The following is a 21660-nucleotide window of genomic DNA, read 5'->3' as shown; positions in this document are numbered from 1 at the left end:
AAAGGACCAATAAATCTAAGGTGTATGTTCCTCCTATCTTTTTTAATCTTATTTTGATTCTGTGAGCGCAGCGCTCCGTTCGCATTTCGGGCACCCAAAATGGTGCAATTTGCTTGCCTCATTTTAAGGTTTTGTAAAAAAATGTAGGTGGTCACTTTTTAAATGATAGTTTATTGTCCAAGGATCAAAATGCACGTTCGATAATTGACCAATATTTATGTTTTTGGGTTCTTCCAGGCAATTTAAAGTCGAAAAATTGTTTTTTTACTTTTTTTTTTGTAAAATGCTCACTTACAATTGGGTGGACTTTTCTTCAGAAGAACTAATGAATGTAGCATGTAGGAAATTTCACCTCGAACATTTTTCTTTAAAAGAAAACGTAATTTCGATACTCCAGTGCCAAGATATTTTAGTTTTAGGGGGAAAAAAAGTGCCGATTTAAAAAGAATTAACAAGCACGGCCTATTATTTACATGCGGAATATGTTTTGGAGGCCAGAGTATGGTTTCTTATAGTTATTTTGATCGCTGAATTCGTATCTGGAATCAAATTTCAGATAAACAGTTGAATTAGGAGCCACGCCCAAAAGTTATTTGCGGTAATATGCTGTAATATTAATCGCTAGTGAATTCGGTCATATTTCATCTTTCGCTCACCTTTAATTGATATTTTACTCATGGATTTTTTGATGGAGAATGTTTTTTTCAACTTCTGATTGTTTTTAGAGGCCTCGTGACGTGGTGGTTAGCGGCTTCGGCTGCCGATCCCTGAGTGGCTATGGGGAATACACGCAAATAATATTTGAGCGTGGCTAAAATATCACTGTTCACTGTTTATCTGATATTTGATTCGAGATCCGAATTCAGCGACCAAAATAACTATAAGAAACCATTCTCTGGCCTCCAAAACATTTTCCGCATGTAAATAATAGGCCGTGCTTGTTAATTCTTTTTAAAATTGGCACTTTTTTCTCAATTAAACTAAAATATCTTGGCACTGGAGTATCGAAATTACGTTTACTTTTAGAGAAAAATGTTCGAGGTGAAATTTCCTACATGCAACATTCATTAGTTCTTCTGAAGAAAAGTCCACCCAATTGTAAGTGAGCATTTGCCAACCTTCTGTGGCCGAATGGTTACGGGTTTCGCCTCATAAGCGGAATGTCATGGGTTCTTCTCAGGGTGGCAGCCTTAGGTTTAAGTTCAGAGGTAGCAGCAACCGCATGAGTATAAAACGGTTGCTTCACGTACTCTTCAAGCATGTGATCGATCTTGGGATATTCCTTTGTGCCTCTTTCCCAAAATACTTGTAAATAATGCCCAGCCGATCGGCATTGCACTGCAGTCCAGTCGCATTGTCCAGATCAGAGCAAAGGGAACACCGCAAATATAGCACCACAAAAGACAATTGTCTTTACAGGACCCCGCGCGGCAAATAATAGCTGCTGGGAAGAGCTTGAAAAATGACACGAAAAAATTGTCACCGCGGTTCTAGCGATACATAGCGCACAAGACACAAGGAAAGGAGTTTACAGCATCTGGATGGAACAGCACTTTCCCTCTCAATAAGGACTGTGTTATAGATCTGTAAATGCTTAATAACAGTAAAAATGGGTAACACGCTACAATAGTTCTCGTAATCAGGATTAAGGGGCTTAATACTCAAACAGAAAAAAAGTGAGCATTTTACAAAAAAAAAAAGTAAAAAAACAATTTTTCGACATTAAATTGCCTGGAAGAACCCAAAAACATAAATATTGGTCAATTATCGAACGTGCATTTTGATCCTTGGACAATAAACTATCATTTAAAAAGTGACCACCTACAGTTTTTTACAAAACCTTAAAATGAGGCAAGCAAATTGCACCATTTTGGGTGCCCGAAATGCGAACGGAGCGCTGCGCTCACAGAATCAAAATAAGATTAAAAAAGATAGGAGGAACATACACCTTAGATTTATTGGTCCTTTATGTGAAATCGTCTCAGCTTTCGAATGGATTTGTCAGTTTTTCGATAAAGCGGGGCGCTGGCCTTCAAAAATGACTTTTAAAAATACATTGGTGTTTTGTGGCTAAAAAATGTATGGAACGGTATTTTTCTGACAAGTGCATTCGAAAGCTCTGCTCATTTCCTTTCCAAAACACCCCTAAACATCAAGGGTTCGTTGAAGTTTTGCAAAGTTATTAGCAATTTTGTAGGCGCGCCTAAGTCAAAAAATTACCAATTAAAAAAAATGTTTTAGCTTCGTGGCGCCGAGGTGAGGACAAATTTAACCAACCAAACATGGTTTCATTCATAACTTGGTGGGGGCTATTGGAAAAGTACATTGCTTTTGATTTTTGAGCACCTTGTGTAAATAGTGGTCCACTTTCAGCGAGAATTACTCATATCAAAAAATAAAAAAATATTAAAAATAGTGTATTTGTGCAATTCAAGTTTTAGTAATAAAAAGTTAAATAAAAAATCACCAAAAAATTTTTTACTGTGTATCATTTTTTCCAGTGTAGTCCGTATCCATACCTACAACTTTGCCCAAGACACCAAATCGATCAAAAAAATCCTTCAAAAGATACAGATTTTTGAATTTTCATACATCATTTTTGTATGGACAGCTGCCAAATTTGTATGGAAAATTATATGGACAATGATGGAAAATGGCTTCTTTGGGCATACCGAAGGCACCAAAAAAGTTTCAGTCGGATTAAAAAATACAAAAATTAAAATTGAAGAAAAAATACCGATTTCGTAGAGAATTGCTCTCCTACTTAACATAGATTTTTTTTTGATTTTTTTGTGTTTTTTTTTTTTTTTTTTGCTGCTATAATTTATGTTTCAGCAGAAAAATATGCTGACTCGAAAACGGTGCGGTTAAGAATTTTAATTTATTTAATGTAAAAAAAAACATTGATTTGAGGCCATTTTAAATCATAAGTTTTTAGTCTGTACATGTCTTTATAAAATGTAGGCACAAAAACTCAATTTCCCAAAATACCAAAACCCCAAAATACCAAAACCCCAAAATACCCAAAATTTTTGATTTTCGAGATTTTTTTATATGTTTTAGGGGACAAAAACCCGCAACTTTTGAGCCATAGAGAAACATGGTCAAAAAATCTGCCGCCGAAATATGAACTTTTGAAAAAATAGTGATTTTTGGAAAAATCGAAACTTCATGCAAAAACAAATTTGACGTAATTTTGTAATGTCAAATTGAATTTGCAATCGAAAAGTACTTGACAGATTTTTGATAAAGGGCTCTGTTTTCAAGATATAGCCACCGAAAGTTTGATTTTAGCGAAATGTTTGCAGTTTTTCGATTTTTAAGAATAGTGACAATGAGTGACCATTTATGAAAACAAATTTTTTTGAAAGTTCAGAGAATTCGCTACAAAACTGTCTGAGAGAAATTCAAGTTTGGACCTCAGGTTGCTGAGATACAGCCGCTTTAAGAAAAAGAAACACGAAAATTGAAGTTTTCTAAGTCTCGCCCAAACAACCCACCATTTTCTAATGTCGATATCTCAGAAACTAAAGTTCCGATTTTCAATGTTAAAGCATGAAACATTCGTGAAATTTTCCGATCTCTTTGAAAAAATATTTTGAAAAAAATTAAATCAAGACTAGCATATTGAATGGGCGTAATATTCAAAGTTTGGCCATTTTAAAATATTAGTTTTGATTTCAAAATTTTCAAAATATTTTTTTCGAAAAGATCGGAAAATTTTTACGAATGTTTCATGTCTTAACATTGAAAATCGGACCAGTAGTTGCTGAGATATCGACATTAGAAAATGGTGGGTTGTTTGAAAGAGACTTAGAAAACTTTAATTTTCGTGTTTCTTTTTCTTAAAGCGGCTGTATCTCAGCAACCCGAGGTCTAAACTTCAATGTCTCTTAGACAATTTTATAGCGAATTTTCTGAACTTTCAAAAAAAAATATTTTTAGAAATGGTCACTTATGGTCACTATTCTTAAAAATCGAAAAACTGCAAAAATTTCTCTAAAGTCAAACATTCGGTGGCTATATCTTAAAAACGGAGAACTTTATCAAAAAATCTGTGAAATACTTTTAGATTGCAAATTCAATTTTACATTAAAAAGTTACGTCAAATTTGTTTTTGCATGAAATTTCGTTTTTTTTTTTTTTAAAATCACTATTTTTTCAAAAATTCAAAGCTCGGCGGCAGATTTTTGGCCATATTTCTCTATGGCTCAAAAGTTACGGGTTTTTGTCCCCTAAAACATATAAAAAATCTCGAAAATCAAAAAAATACGAATTTGGGAAATTGATTTTTTGTGAAAAAAGTTGATTAAAAAATCTGCAATTTTTTTCCGTGTACCTATTTTTTTCTCAATAGTCCTCAACAATACCAACAACTTTGCCGAAGACACCAAATTGATCAGAAAATTCACTCAAAATTTACAGCTGTTTGAATATTTATGTACCATTTTTATATGGACAGCAGCAAAAATTGTATGGATGAACCAATGATACAAAATAGCTTATTTGGTCATAGGGAAGGCCCCCACAAAGTTTGAGCCAAATCAAAAAATACAAAAAATAAAAATGGTCGAAATCGGCCGATTTCGTAGAGAGTTGCTCATATGCATTTTTTTCTGGATTAAAAATGTGTTTAAAAAACTGTAAAAAAAACATCGAAATCGAACATAATTTTCAAAAAGATCCTTTGAATTATTATTTATTTGGTTTTGTGAGTTTTAGCGAAAGTGCATGAATAAGTTTAGTCCTTGTTGAAGGCATTTTTGTGCCGGAACACTCTCCCTATTCAAATCATAGTGTATTGCTAACTTTACTGTTAAAGAAGCACTATAGTGGATACGGAGGTCCTTACTGTATTGTAGCTGGAAGGTGGAAAAAAAAATACTTAAATTGTGTTCAGGTGAACAAAAATTAATCGTTATCCCGATTTAAAAAAAAAAAATGTAAAGAACAACACAAAACATTTGAATTTTCCAAAAATGTTGACCACAATTTAGCTGCACATTATTCCACAGTGCACCATCGAGCTCCACTTGCGTGGTCATGACTCGTGAGGTTCATTCGCGTTCCGGTGTTCAAATTCACTGTCATTTATATGGATACCCTCCGCAGCCTGAACTCGACCGGTCCGTTCGACGGTTGTTCCGAGGATGTGCCCGTACGATTGCGGTGCCGCCCAGCATAGATGGCACCCTCGACTAGTTTGAGTATTTCGTTAGCACCATCAATTTCCACGAGCCAAGCAAAGTTTTATGGTTTTATAAAATGCGAGGCGAAAATTAAAAAGAAAAAAACATTTTTGAGAAAAACATATACTAGAAAATATTGTTAACAATTCAAGTTTACGAATAGATTTCAAGATCGTGTAATGTCCTACGCCCATGCCGAAGCTTTTCAAATCGTTGCTCACCAGATCTCAAATCCATTACCGCTGGCCATTTTATGGTCACGAAGTGCCACCGATGGACATCAGATGCTGGCGTTCAATTGAGTGATCCATTGTTAGTGGGGACCACCGTGACAGGCACAAACACTTCTCGCGAAAGTGTCCGAAAATTCCGCGAAATTGATTAAACGAATCAGTGCCGGCCAACGTTTCGACGAAATCGGCCAGGGCTGGACGTGCCTCCATTAGGCGGCCAATTGTCGCAGAACGGAGATATCCCGCGCTTGGCCGAATATCTCATTAAGATGTAAACTATTCTGTGACGTTCTAGGCGAAGGATTCCCCCCAAAACTAATTAACAATTGGCTGCAGCTTCTGATTTTCGCATCGAAATCCAATCTGTTCGCCAATAATTCAATATTCACTCGTGTAAACAAGTTTTCCCCTTCCTTACCTCCCCCCGCACTTCTCAGAAATTGGAAAAACACCGATTTTTGGGGTTGTGTCCTGACCCTGCCGCCCCTCCCTCGAGGGACATCCACCGAACGTGGCAGCAAAATTATAATTTGATTCGGTCCCCAGATAATTACATCCCAGAGCCAGAGCGAGAACTCAATTGAACGCCGTGCGTGTCGTAATTCATCGCCGAACCTGTTTATCGGAACTGTTTGTGGCCACACCAGAGAGAGGGAGAGATGGGTCGCCGCCACAAACATCCGGACAACCGGAAATAAAATGAGTGGTCGGCAGAAGCTAGTGTATAAATATTCGAGGTTGACTTCATTACGGAACACACACACCGGATCGGGACGTCAGGTCTAATAATAAGATGAAACTCTGGCTCATTTCGTGAGGTTAAGTGCGGTCATGAGAGTAATTAGTAACATCAAAGCAGAGTTTGCAATATTTCCATTGATTTGTAGGAATATTTTAAAGAAACACCATTTAACTAATACTAAGCCTTTTTAAATTTTGTGTGGAAACTAAAGCTTAGAAATACAAAACAAAATCGATTTTTTGCAATAGTTCTAAATAGCAGTAAACGCCATGAATAATAAAAATTGATAAATTAAGAAAAACAATTTGGAAAGTTTCTATAAACTTTAAACATATAAAAATGGCAAATACTGATTCGATTAACTAATGTTTGAAAATATCAAACAGATTCATGTTTTAGCCGTAAACTAGGGCGATAGATAAAGCTACAAGGTGGGTTTTAATAGTATTTTTGCGAAATATGGAATATAATTTTTATCATTTTTTAGATTTGAGATCGGTAAGAACTTTAACACTGGAACGCCCAACGCATGTCCAACTTACACGGACGCCCAAGCCTTAAATGTTAAAATGTTTAAAATGTTTTTTTTTTTCATTTAACAAAAACTCGTGCAATCGATTGAACGTTTATTTTTGCATTGATTTTCAAAATAGGCTTTTTAAGCATAAAATTTAAGCCACAAATAAAAAATTATTGCCATAGTTAAGTATAAAATCGGTGATTTTTTGTTATTTTACTGCATCTCATATCTCAATATAAATCCATAAAATAAAATAAAAAACCAAACCAAGTAGACATCATTACGACAGCTTATTTAAGCTTTATTTTGATTTTAGTTTGTTGGACAAACAACATTTAATGGAAATTATTGTATGCTTGGTAGGTTAAAGATTTTGTTCTATTTTCTTCCAAATTATTTTGCAAATCTGTCGATGAACTTGCTTGCTCACTTTTAACTGAGCTATTTATTACTTTATTTCAGTTAAAAACGCTTTTTGGAAGCAACATGCCGTTCTACTATTTATAACAATTAAAAAAGTTTTACAAAAATATTTGAGCGAACACGCCAAATCGTCTTGGAATCATGGAACAGCCAAGCGCATTCGTATCCATAGAGCTCTCAATGAAAATCTAACGCGCACTGAAAATTCTCCCAAGCAGCCGCCAACCTGTCCGAATTTCTCCATGCACGAGTTCCCATACAACGCATCCAAAAATACACAGAAAGACCCCCCTATTTATACACGCTGGACGGTAAGAATGTGGTAGTTCAGGGTGTGTATGAAAGCTTTTGGACAGTCGACATAAAAGCGCGCGAGCCGAGACGCGAGCAGGGAGAGAGCAAAGTTCAAAGAGAGAGAGAAAACTCCAGATTTTACTCTCTCCCTGCTCGTGTCTCGGCTCGCGCGCTTTTATGTCGACTGTCTAAAAGCTTGCATACACACCCTGAACTACCACATTCATACCACTTCATACCGTCCAGCGTGTACAAAATGGGGGGGGGGGGGCTTTCTGTGTATTTTTGGATGAGTTGTATGGGAACTCGTGCATGGAGAAATTCGGACAGGTTGGCGGCTGCTCATTGACGCTCTATGATACAAATGCGCTTGGCTGTTTCAAAATTTCAAGAAGAATTGGCGTGTTCGTTCATTTATTTTGATGAACATATTTTAATTCTTTCTTCAGAAAGAAATCAAAATGATCACCTGTCCTATGAACAGGTTGAACAGGTGGACAGGTGTAAAAATCATATTTTGTGCAGAAAATATTTCTTCAACAGTAAACAAAAAAAAGATTTTTTTTAACTCGGCAATTTGTGAGTCGTTCTACCGAATTCTCGGCGATAACTTACAGCTAATTTGCCGAAGTTCGTCATTTTTCAGCCGAAAACTCAGTTGTTCTGTATTTGGCAGAATTCTGACGAACTCGAAAATCAAAAAAGAGTGTGTACTTTTGGATTGGAAATATTATTTTACATTCAAAACTTAAGTTCAAAATTGTGTTGACTAAAATTTATATTTATTTCCAAAAAAAAACATAACTTGGCGGTAAAACTTTTGTGCATGCTTCTCGGTGGCTCAAAAGTTACGTTTTTTTGTCCTCTAAAACATATCAAATTTTGTTTTTTTAAATCTAGATTTCAGGCAATTAAATTTTTGTCAAAAAAAAGTTAAAGATCGGCAAATACCTACAACCTTGTCCAAGGCACCAAATCGATCAGCAATTTCCTTCAAAAGTGACAGGTTTTCGAATATTTCCGCACCTTTTATGTGTGAACAGCTGCCAAAATTGTATGGAGACTTGTATGGGTGAACCAATGACACTTAATGGCTTCTTCGGTCATAAAGTTTGGCCCCCACAAAGTTTGAACCAAATCAAAAAATAAAAATGTTCGAAATTAGCCGCTTTCGTAGAGAATTGCTCATTTATCATTTTATATTGCTCAACTATTTGAAAGCAAAAACTACAACTCGATTGGAAAAAAAACAGGTTGTAATTCTGCAAACAATAGTCCAAAAGCAAACTTTGTTGTACAAATTCCTCAGAATTTTGAACTAGTTAAATATCACTTTCATTTCCTGCTCTGTTTAGCCATACAATGAAAACAGCACGTGTGCAAGGCTAATATCAACTTTATACCTAAACCTTCATAAATCATAGAAAAATAATATGTTCCACGGTCCCCTCCCAAAACCCAAAAGTTCTCGATTTCTACTTTCGCTGATTGGCATGATTTGAGAGGCATTCGCCGGTCGAACCCCTTTTCCATCAACATATGCCGCCCGGTCCGTACCAAACCAGATATTGACACCCTGTGCCAATCGTTTTGCACCACGCCGTGGCCAGCACCATCCAAGAGGAATTTGCACCCAGGCAGGCAGCATCGAGGCAGAATGCTTCTGCGTGGCTTCTGTTTTTTGGTTCCGGTTCTGGTTGGAATATCTGGTTACGGGGTTTGTGGGCAAGCCAAAAATATGCCCAAAATACTGAGCGCGGGGAACAAAGGGACCATCACATATTGGAATCTCGCCAATTGATGGACTTTTGAGAGTAGTGTTGGCTCGAAGAGCTCTGGACAGGTGACGAGCGTGCAATTTCCTTCAGGTCATGAGTGTGTGGACAAACTACGTCATCAAGTCATGACACTTGAAATAAGTGTTAAGTGTAAAAGTAAACTAGTAAAAACATACAGTCCTATTACTATTAATTGACAACAAGCTCACATCACACCGTTAGCAGTGAATTAACATAAATTGCTTCGAATAAACGCAACAATTAATTTCCTCGACCGACCATTACACTAGACGGCATACCCAAATGTTGCCCGTAAATCACCGATGCCAGTCCTAATGCCACACTCCTTCTCGCACACCTTGAGTCCCACACCAGCCAAAACCCATCCTTGGTCCCGCAATTAATCGCAGTATTTATGAAGCCAAGTACGACGCTGCTGCACACACGACGACGACGACGACGTTTTGGCAACGTAATGGAAACAAATTGGCTTGCGTGACCAAGTTCCGAAACTTTGCCCCGGGGTGCCTCATTACCCCCACCGGCGGCCGGAAGGTGCCCCCGTAGTTAACAAATTGTCGCGGAATTAACGGCCCCGGGGTCCATATTTCAGGTGATAAAATGGGTCTTGCGTGTGAGCGGCCAAATACATGCTGGTGGTGATGTTCCCGAAGGGCGAATTTGCCTTGCGTGGTGGCCACTTTCGAGGGAATTTAAGGACGGAGTACTCACCGACTAGGGCCAGGATGACGGTCAGCAGGGGTGCCGCCGGGAAGCGCACCGGAATGTTGAACTCCAGCATCTGGAGCAGGTCCACTGGAAAAGAGAGGGGGAGGAGACGATTTCGTTAATTATTATTGAAAATAATCGGAATTGGTGCTACTTAACAATATTTATTCCTTATTTTATTACATAAATTTTTTTGTGGGGCTTGGGAGTTTAAGTGTTACAAACCTTTCGAATACTAAGATGGACTGGAAAACAAATTCTGAGAGACACTAAAATTCACGAATATAATTTCAAATATAAATTTTACACAAATGGGACGAATCGCCACAAATAAAAAGTTTGTTTTTAGACGGTGATTTCAGCGGATTGTAGACTGGACTTCGTAATGTTTATGCAAATTGCCGAGAAGTTGCTAGTTGTGAGAAGAATCCACTCCATGACAGGCGTCCAACGCCGGCCGCTCCCGTCTCCATCGCGCACCAGGGACTCGGATAGCTAATTTGGAAGACGGGAAATGTTGATGCTCCACTTTTTAAAGAAGATAAGGGAAAGTCTCCACGGTATCCTCAAGTAAGTTTCACCTGGAGTTGGACGGTTTTTGGGACGAATCGGTACTAATATGATACCTAGAGCAAAACAACAAGAGTATATTTTTTTCCGATTTCAACCATTTTTATTTTTGTGTATTTTTTTATTTGACTTAAACTTTGTGGGGCCTTCCCTATCACCAAAGAAGCCATTTTGTGCCATTGGTTCACTCATACAAGTCTCCATACAATTTTAGCAGCTTTTCATACAAAAATTGTACGCAAATATTCAAAAATCTGTAACTTTTGAAGGAATTTTCTGATTAATTTGATGTCTTCAGCAATGTTGAAGGTATTGAAGAGGACTAATCAGAAAAAAATGGTATGTATACGGAAAAGGCCGATTTTAATTAACTTTTTTTTACAAAAATGCAATTTCCCAAAATTCCCAACTTTTGAGCCAGAGAGAAGTATGGACAAATGTTTTTTAGAAAATATAGAAATTTTAGTCAAAAAATTGTTGGCTTCATTCTTCTGATCCAATTTACTGTTTTTAGTGAACTTATCAGCCTGTCTGATTTCATGTTAAGATTTATTTCAGATGATATTAATTTCTGAAGAATTCACAATTGGGAATAGGTCATGTTTATTTGTTAAGCAACAAAAATTACGATAATATTATTATTATTTTTTTTTTTTTTGGGAGGGTGATCCAGCCGCACATTGTTGATGTCGAAACCTCTAAACTGGGCCCTCGTCCTGTCACGTCCGTCAGTAGTCTTGTCGTACATTACAACTAGAATCAGATCTGCCAATGAATTAGTACACTTCGACCAAATAAACACTGACGCTGTATGGATCTGACTCTAGAATAAATGCACAGTTGTGTGTTATTCATAAGTCCAAAATGTTCAATTATTCATATAAGTCCAAATATTCATTTGCGGATAACTACCTAACTTGAATTGAATACAAGATTTAAAGCAACCTATCCGAAAGCTACTCTTATCTCAAATCCCCGACATTTTAATTATTAACCAAACAAAAACGTTTCTTTTAAAACCTGTCTGGCTTCTTTAAAAAAAAAAACAAAAAAAAATAACAGTTGATATTTTACAAGTCGTGAATTGAAAAAGAGACGACCATCGTCAGAATTCCAGTAGATCCTCGATACGCAACAATGGTCGATACAATCATAATCCGACAACCGTTAGTTCAACAGATCAACGAATTTAGTCCGATATCATTTCACTATTGATTGATCGAGACTCTATGGAAATTTTGACAAATCAGAATGGTTTTTATGCTATTTGAATGAAAATCACCGATTCTGATAGAATTACTAAATTCACTGTTACTAATTTTGTCCCTAAATAACTAAAGGCAAAGTATAAAAAGTTGATATTTATAGTTAAAATCCTAAATTCTACAAACACTATTTTTTAAACCCGCATCCTAACCTGACACCCACATTAAGATAGGGAAAAATCACATATGTAGCGGTTCATTGTACAAATGTGATATTTCCACTATCAGAGAACCTCCTTGTCTCGATGACAGCTTACCGGCCATCGATTAAGCCCTGAGACTACGCCAAAGTGGGTTCTCGCAGCATGAAGTGGTGTCCATGTGTAAAAATGGAAGCTTCAGCAATATACTGAACACTTCGATTTTAATTCCACATCGAATCAAATCATACTCTTTGCCAAACAAGCATCAAACCTATGACACTCATTATGACAAAGCCCAGGGAAAATTACGATATTATTGAATTAAAATAAACTATTATAATTTTGGTAAGCTTTTTAAACGAAAATTCATGTTGTATCATTTGAAACTAAGGTACCTCTGGCCGCCAAGATCAAAATAGAGCTTTATTTCATTTTCTTTACCATGACCAAATTGGAAGAAAATTGAATTGGTATCATTAAATGTTTCGAAGAGGATTTTTGCTAGAAGAATTAGGTTAATTTGTTTAAAAGTGTTCGAGAAATTACAGTCAAAAGTTGAAAATTTGTAGAGCACTAGAGCTACCAAGGGCGTAAACGGTTCAAATATGAAACTACTAAACTACTTGTTTTTCTATGAAAATATTTTTGACCGAATCATTAAAAAAATCATTGAAAAACTACTTCGTATTATATAAAAGGTGCCCAAAAAATGCAAATATATTTGAAATACTCGCTCCAAACATTTGAAAACATTGAGTTGTAATTACATAAAAATTGTATTTCAAGGCAATAGCAGATTTTTAAGGTAAACTCAATGTTTATATATTTGTTCATGAGCTCAAACCAGTGAGATTTGTTCTGGTAAAATACTTGCCATGAAAAACATATTTCGACGCCTCTGTGCTATATTATGCTAACTAGATAGGAAAACCAGCAAGCTTAGTACAAGATAGCACAGAGGCATCGAATTGTTGCCTGATTTTTAATAATTTCAACTAAATTATCAATATTATTCTTTATCACATTCTCTCAAACTGGTCACATTATCGTTTATCGTTTACCGTTTTGGAGCATGGGTTCATTTTACTCATTTTCTAAACACCGTGATTAAAAAAATAATACCTGGCTACAATAGTTTATAGGACCTTTAAAAAAAACTCTTTATAGGGGAACAGCATCTAATTCCAGCGTGCCTCTAATGTTGGCAGGTCAGAACTTTGACATTCAATTAAAGCTAATTAAAAGCGTTTTGAATTGAAATCGAGTGATAAAAAGCTCAATAAGAAGTGAGCAAGCAAGTTTCTATCAAAAGTTTTTCAAAATTATTTAATTAAATAGTAAAAATCAGCAAATTGGATGGAGTTAGGAGCGAGAGCTTAACCTGCCAAATATACGAGAATTTCCCCTATTTTCTGCAAGTTTTATGTTTTTTTTTACAAGCAGCCAAGGCATTAATTGAACCTAACATTTAATTTGACCATTATAGTTGCTATTCTATTCAATTTTGTTGCAAAATGTCAATCAAAACCAAAATCATAACAATTTTCGATAAATTTAAAATTTCCCGGGAAATTTGTTGAAAATACCGTTTCCCGGGAATTTTGTAACCCCGGGAAATTGGACGCTCTATTAAAAAGGGAAAAATTCCCGTTTTCGATTTTTTAAAAATAATGTCTATTTCTGTTTCGAAAAGTTCTGAAAATTTCCAAGAAGACATTGACATTTTACTCTTAGAGTACTTTTTGATTGCAAATTTGTTTTTTTTTAATTTCTATTTTTTCAAAAAATAATATCGAATTGGCAACATTTTTGCCCATTCTTCTGAATGGCCTAACAATTGCGGTTTATTATCCCTTAAAACATATATATAAAAAAACGATTTCGGGAAATTGTTTTTTAAGTCAATTTAAAAATCTGCATTTTTTTCGTGTACCTATTCCGTTTTCTGACTTGCCGAAGACACCAAAAATACAGATTTTCGGATATTTACGTACCAATTTTGTATGAACAGCTGCCAAAATTGTATGGAGACTTGTATATGGAGAAAAAAGAGTTCCCAAAATCGTGAACAAGCGTTCATGAAAATGGGAACCACGAACAAAGTGTTCAAATGCCATGGTACGTTTTTCAAAATCGTACCATGGAATTTGAACACTTTGTTCGTGGTTCCCATTTTCATGAACGCTTGTTCACGATTTTGGGAACTCTTTTTTCTCCGTGTATAGGTAAAACATTGACACAAAATGGCTTCTTTGGTGATAGGTAAGGTAAGTGAATTTTCAGGATTTCGCGAACAGCGTTAAATTCTTGAAATTCCACAATTTCCGCGAAATCTTGTGAAATTCAAAGATTTTGGATTTTTAGGAAATTGATGCATAATAAAACAAATCTAACACATTTTATCCACAAACGATTAAGGGACCATCCATAAACCACGTGGACACTTTAGGGGGGGGGGGGGTATGGCGATTGTCCACGATCCATACAAAAAAGATTTTTTTTGTATGGACAATTGTACACGAGGGGGGGGGGGGGTTGAGATTTCCAAAAAAGTGTCCACGTGGTTTGTGGATGGTCCCTAATTGAAAAACGTTGAAAAAAACGGAATCGACGTAACACCTTATAATGTGGCCCTCTTAAACCTTGCGGTTTCGTCAACGGATCCACAGGCGTGTATCGTTCTTTTAGCGACAAGACTCCGCCTCCCGGGACTCCTAAGTGTGAAGGTATGGGCACGGGGAGAGGGCACCGAATACCTATATTTACACTTAGAATTTTTTGCGTCCGCCTCGGGATTCGAACCGGCGACCTCTGGATTGTGAGTCCAGTGCGCGGTCCGATTGATCCACACAGGCAGACAAGACGTTGATAATTCATTGAAATAAAAATAATAACAATCGATTATAAACATTGTATTATGTTTATTTCAGCGTTTTAAATTTATGTTGGCACTATTAAGCATATTTTTTGGTCAAATTTGAAGTCTTGAGACTTAAGACCACAGATTAGAAATACCCGTAGCACATTGGGATGTTTTTTGAAGGTTGTATTGATATTTTGTAATTTTTTCACAGTACCGTGCAAGTTTAAAAATGTATATAGCATAAATGGCTACTTTCTGCCTACAATTTTAAAAATTGCTTCAAATTTGAAGTTTACTTTTTTCAGAGACAAAAACAATATTTTTTTCTAAATACATTGAAATATTAAGTGAAAATTGAAGTGCAATCAACTGAAAATAAATGATTTTTTTTTTGCATTTATTGTCACTTTTATCACGATTGGATTCATTTCTAAACATTTTGAATATTAGTGAAATTTCCATGTACAGTTCGGCAAAGTATTCTTTTCGTCATATTCATAGTGAAAACTCAAGATACGATTTCACGTACTAGGTAAATTCCCTGGAATAACAATTTGACTACCATTTAATTAATGTTTCCAATCCGGTTATTTCAGATTAAAATAATTGGGGTCAAAAAAGTATACGGATACTTATTAAATTTTTTTACGAATTTTACATTTTTTTTTTTAATTTTACAAATTTCACAAAATTTTAAATTTTTAAAAAAGTTTATAGAAGAAGCCTTTTCGATTTATCTTTTCCTTGGTAGCACGCAGTCGATTGAACGCTTTCTCGACAAAATTACCTTTTCTGGAACATTTTTGTTTTTCTAAGTCCCGTGAAATTTCCACGAAATTCAATGATTTGATTTGATGGTCCCCGGGGAAACTGGGAATTTGTTGACTTGAAAAATCACTTATCTTGGATGTTTAATATAACATTAAGTATTAAAAAATCTTAACGGTTGTTTGACATTAGATTTTTTTAGGTTATTTTAACATTTTTCTTGCTCCGTGAAATTTCCGTGATATTTTGTGTTTTCGGACAGTGGTCCCCGTGAAAATTGCATTTTTTTAACGTGAAAAATCACTGAGACTGGTGATAGGGAAGGACCCCACAAAGTTTGAACCAAATAAAAAAATATGAATAAAATCTATTTCCGGAATTCAGAGATTATTCCTCCAAGTATTCAGCAGTAAAGTTTTCAACATCTACATGTTTTTGAGGCCATTTTCCGCTATTAAATCAACATTTTCAGATGTATCAACAATTTATGATCAAACTGCTTAAATTAACGAAACTTTCTAAAACAGCATGGGAACCATCTGGAGCATTTATATTTTAAATAACTGTTTTTTTTTTACAGCTTCCTGGAATCATCTTGATTGTAGTTATTATATTTATTATATTTATTTTATTTACTACATTTATTATATTTATTATTTATCATTATTACAAAACTATATGCTTATTAGATAATACACTACAGACTCACATTAACACTAACAAACATTCAAATCATTAAATACATTACGCACTCAACCATTTTCATCGGCCCGATGAAATTCCCCTAACCCCCATTCCAAACCTCCCAAAAATATTCCGTTCACTTTTAAAAGTCGCATGGGTTCCCTGCACTTTTGCCACTAGTGAACAACAAAAACATCCCCTCCCAAATCCCCACGGGACTGTATTGTCGTAGCCTTGGAGCACAGAGTGGAAATTTACGTTCTTAGATATTCTTGGTTGTACCGGGCAGCAATCAAATTGTCTAAGAATATTGAATTTACCATTGTGGCACCCCCTACAGCGTGGTGCAGACCCGTTATGCTATGCTATGCTATGCTATTTTCAGATGTATCAACAATGGAGAGTTGCTTGCTCACTTTTATTTGAGCTATTTATTACTTTGGAACAGCCAATAATTTTTTTTTTTTTTTTTTTTTTTTTTTTTTTTTTTTTTTTTTTTTTTTTTTTTTTTTTTGGGAGGGTGATCCAGCTGCACATCGTTGATGTTGAAACCTCTAAACTGGGCCCTCGTCCTGTCACGTCCGTCAGTAGTCTTGTCGTACATTACAACTAGAATCAGATCTGCCAATGAATTAGTACACTTCGACCAAATAAACACTGACGCTGTATGGATCTAACTCTAGAATAAATGCACAGTTGTGTGTTATTCAGAAGTCCAACTTATTCAATTATTCATATAAGTCCAAATATTCATTTGCTAACTACTTTGGATTGAAAATCTAAACTATAATCTAAAATCCTCTAAACTTAATGTTCAAAACCAAACATTCCTTTAACTGTTGTAGTACTACTTATATCAAAAACTATAAAAATTTATGAACTGATATACAAATAGGATAGAAATCGCGATTTGAAAAAGAAATGGCCATTTACGTCAAAAGATCCGTAGTTCCTCGATTCGCAACAATGGTCGATACAACCATAATCCGGAAACCGTTAGTTCAACAGATCAACGAATTTTGTCCGATATCATTACATTATTGATTGATCGAGACTCTATGGACAATTTGACATAAAATAATGCATAGTATTCTACATCAATCAAAGTTTATTGACAGCATTACTCTAACTTAACAATTGCAACTAAATTTATCATCAAATAGATTTGGAAAGCATACAGATTTATTTTAAATGCTAATGCTAAGCAACAAATCAATTGTACTATCAAAAAGTCCCACCTAAATCCCACATTGTGATAGTGAAAAAGTCACAGAAGCAGCGGTGTCTTGTGCAATTGTGATATTTTCACTATCGGAGAACTACCTAGTTCACGAAGACAGCTTATCGGTCAACGCTTAAGCCCTGGGGCTGCGACAAAGCGAGTTCTCGTAGCATGAAGTGGTGTCCATAGTGCTTATAAAAAAGAATGTATACCCAAATTTTAACTAATGCACTAGGATCAAATCATGCCCCTTGACTTTACAAGGCCCAGGGTGGAACAGCCAAAAACACTTTATGAAGCTGTAATTCATGATCAAAGTGCTGATAGGCTGAAAATAGAAATAGGCTGAAAAAGGGTATAGTTCCCCTATTTTTTCACAAAGTAAGCTGGACTCTCCAAACTTCAATCCATCTATTAAATGGAACCTCCTGCCAACTGATCAACTCATGCGAGTGTGTATATTTCCCTAAAATTACTGCCCGAGACAAACGCACACATCCGCCCTCCCCTCTTTTTCTCCCTCCCAGTCAAACTCACGTGGCACACGTGTCAAAAGGCTGGTGTGCGGTGGTGGGGACCCCCGTAACGTTGGGCCAATTCCATTTAGCACAACTATCGCAAACATCCGCCCCCACCCTGCTACGCCAACTCCGTCGCCCAGGACATCCTGCACAGCACTTTCAGCCGTGCAGAGGCATTTCCAGCACAGGACATCAGCAGAACGAGAGAGAGTGAGAGTGAGATGTATGGACAGGACATGCCAACGCCAGTCTACCCCCCCAAAAGAACGGAACGGAACCAACCTAATTACACACATTCATGTCAAATGGCTATCATGTTTCACTTTCAATTCACCTCGGCTACATTTTCATGGTAATATATTGATACGAATCCTTTTATCTTCTTCTCTTCTCTTGTTTTTTTTTTTTTTTTTCAATGTGTCCAGCGTTGACCTTCCTGAAGCAGAGCACTCCCAAAGGGTCACTTTCTCTATCTATAGAGAGAACGCTGTCAACTCGTCACCAGGCGACAACTCCAACCAGCAAACAATAACAGGGAAAAAGGGTTTTTTTTTGTTGTTGTAAGTGGTTCGGCAATGAAAGGGAGTTCCTCAGTAGATAAAGATGAAGAAAAAGATACCCAACATTTACCTTCATCATGTGAGGCAAGTGAGATGTGACAGGCAAGGACAAACAATACACAATGTGACGTCACTGTTGTGGTGTCTTGTCTGAAATATTTCATCGAATTTCAATTTTAAGGAACTAACTTTTATTTTTGAAGGCAGGCTGAATCAGCTATTATGGCTGCCAACCTGGATGAGCAAATAAATTTAAAAAAAATACGGCTGTTAAAGAAAATTGATAAATTTATTTCGAAATCAATCTTAAAGTTAAACTAATTACATTGTTCGTTTTGTAAAAACATATTGAAACTTTTTGTCAAATGTCAAATCGACTGCGTGCTACCAAGGAAAAGATAAATGGAAAAGGCTTCTTCTAGAAACTTTAAAAAAAAAATAAAATTTTGTGGAATTCGTAAAATTTAAAAAAAATTTAAAAAATTGTAAAATTAGTAAAAAAAAATTAAAAAGTAAAATTCGACAAATTTCCGAAATTCATAAAATTTTAAAAATTTTAAACTTCGTAAAATTTGTTTAATTTGTAAAATGAAAAAATAGAAACTTCTAGAAACATTCTAAAATTTTGTAAAATTTGAAAGATTTGTAAAATTCATTAAATTTGTTAAATTCGTAAAATTCACAAAATTCGTAAAAATTCGTAGAATTTGTGAAATTCGTAAAATTCTTACAACTAGTTAAATTTGTTAAATTCGTAAAAAAAATAAAATTTGTTAAATTCGTAAAATTTGTAAAATTCAAAAAATCGAAACTTCTAGAAACATTCAAAAAATTTAAAATTTTGTAAAATTTGCAAAATTCGTAAAAATAAATTTTAATTTGTTAAATTTGTAAAATTCAAAAAAATCGTAAAATTCTTAAAATTCGTAAAATTCGTAAAATTTGTCAAATTCGTTAAATTCGTAAAATTCATAAAATTCGTAAAATTCGTTAAATTTGTAAAATTCGTGAACTGCGTAAAATTCGTAAAATTCATAAAATTCATAAAATTCATAAAATTCATAAAATTCGTAAAATTCGTAAAAATCGTAAAATTTGTAAAATTAGTAAAATTAGTAAAATTCGTAAAATTTGTAAAATTCGTAAAATTCATTAAATTCGTAAAAATAGTTAAAATTTGTAAAATTCGTAAAATTTGAAAAATTTGTAAAATTCGTAAAATTCGTAAAATTCGTCAAATTCGTAAAATTCTTAAAATTCTTAAAATTCGTAAAATTCGTAAAATTCTAAAATTGTAGAATTCGTGAATTCGTAAAATTCGTAAAATTCGTAAAATTTGTAAAATTTGTAAAATTTGTAAAATTCGTAAAATTTGTAAAATTCGTTAAATTCGTAGAATTCGTAAAATTTGAAAAATACGTAAAATTCGAAAAATTCGTAAAAAATCGTAAAATTCATAAAATTCGTTAAATTCGTAAAATTCATAAAATTGGTAAAATTGGTAAAATTCGTAAAATTCATAAAATTCGTAAAATCCGTAAAATTCGTAAAATCCGTAAAATTCATAAAATTCTTAAAATTCGTGAAATTCGTAAAATTCGAAAATTCGAAAATTTATTAAATTCGTTGAATTCGTAAAATTCGTTAAATTTGTAAAATTCGTAAAATTCATTAAATTTGTAAAAATCGTAAAATTCGTAAAATTCGTAAAATTTGTAAAATTCGTCAAATTCGTCAAATTCGTCAAATTCGTAAAATTAGTAAAATTCGTAAAATTCGTAAAATTCATTAAATTCGTAAAAATCGTAAAATTTGTAAAATTCGTAAAATTTGAAAAATTTGTGAAATTTGTCAAATTTGTAAAATTCTTAAAATTCGTAAAATTCGTAAAATTCTAAAATTTGTAGAATTCGTGAATTCGTAAAATTCGTAAAATTCGTAAAATTCCTAAAATTCCTAAAATTCGTAAAATTTGTAAAATTTGTAAAATTTGTAAAATTCGTAAAATTTGTAAAATTCGTAAAATTCGTAGAATGCGTAAAATTTGTATAATTCGTATAATTCGAAGAATTCGTAAAAAATCGTAAAATTCATAAAATTCGTTAAATTCGTAAAATTCATAAAATTGTTAAAATTGGTAAAATTCGTAAAATTCATAAAATTCGTAAAATCCGTAAAATTCGTAAAAGTCGTAAAATTCGTAAAATCCGTAAAATTCGTAAAATTCGTAAAATTCGTAACATTCGTAAAATTCGAAAAAATTTTAAAATTCGTAAAATTCGTAAAATTCGTAAAATTCGTAAAATTCGTAAAATTCGTAAAATTCGTAAAATTCGTAAATTTCGTAAAATTCGTAAAATTCGTAAAATTCTTAAAATTCGTAAAATTCGTAAAATTCGTAAAATTCGTAAAATTCGTAAACTTCGTAAAATTCGTTAAATTCGTTAAATTCGTTAAATTCGTTAAATTCGTTAAATTCGTTAAATTCGTTAAATTCGTTAAATTCGTTAAATTCGTTAAATTCGTTAAATTCGTTAAATTCGTTAAATTCGTTAAATTCGTTAAATTCGTTAAATTAGTTAAATTCGTTAAATTCGTTAAATTCGTTAAATTCATTAAATTCGTCAAATTCGTTAAATTCGTTAAATTCGTTAAATTCGTAAAATTCGTTAAATTCATAAAATTCGTAAAATTCGATAAATTCGTAAAATTCGTAAAATTCGTAAAATTCGTAAACTTCGTAAAATTCGTAAAATTCGTAAAATTCGTAAAATTCGTACAAATCGTATACTTCGTAAAATTTGTAAAATTCGTAAAATTCGTAAAATTTGTAAAATTCGTAAAATTCGTAAAATTCGTAAAATTCGTAAAATTCGTAAAATTCGTAAAATTCTTAAAATTCGTAAAATTCGTAAAATTCGTAAAATTTGTAAAATTCGTAAAATTCGTAAACTTCGTAAAATTCGTTAAATTCGTTAAATTCGTAAAATTCGTTAAATTCGTTAATTTCGTTAAATTCGTTAAATTCGTTAAATTCGTTAAATTCGTTAAATTCGTTAAATTCGTTAAATTCGTTAAATTCGTTAAATTCGTTAAATTCGTAAAATTCGATAAATTCGTAAAATTCGTAAAATTCGTAAAATTCGTAAAATTCGT

The 21660-nt window shown here is 34.0% G+C and overlaps 1 protein-coding gene across 1 annotated transcript in view; it reads right to left on the bottom strand.

Moving 5' to 3' along the window:
• Positions 1-9997, bottom strand: part of LOC120425689 (protein roadkill-like) — a 180973-nt gene extending 170976 nt beyond the window's left edge. Inside the window, exon 1 of the mRNA XM_052710304.1 lies at positions 9912-9997. Within this exon, the coding sequence (XP_052566264.1) occupies positions 9912-9981 (70 nt within the window). The 5' untranslated portion in view covers positions 9982-9997. The remainder of the gene's footprint in view (positions 1-9911) is intronic.
• Between the last annotated feature and the right edge of the window lie 11663 nt (positions 9998-21660).

This window comes from Culex pipiens, chromosome 3 (assembly GCF_016801865.2).
Source record: "Culex pipiens pallens isolate TS chromosome 3, TS_CPP_V2, whole genome shotgun sequence".
In the NCBI taxonomy this organism is placed as follows: domain Eukaryota; kingdom Metazoa; phylum Arthropoda; class Insecta; order Diptera; family Culicidae; genus Culex; species Culex pipiens.
Note: the sequence above shows the minus strand (reverse complement) of the source record. Positions and strands in the feature narration are given on the sequence as shown.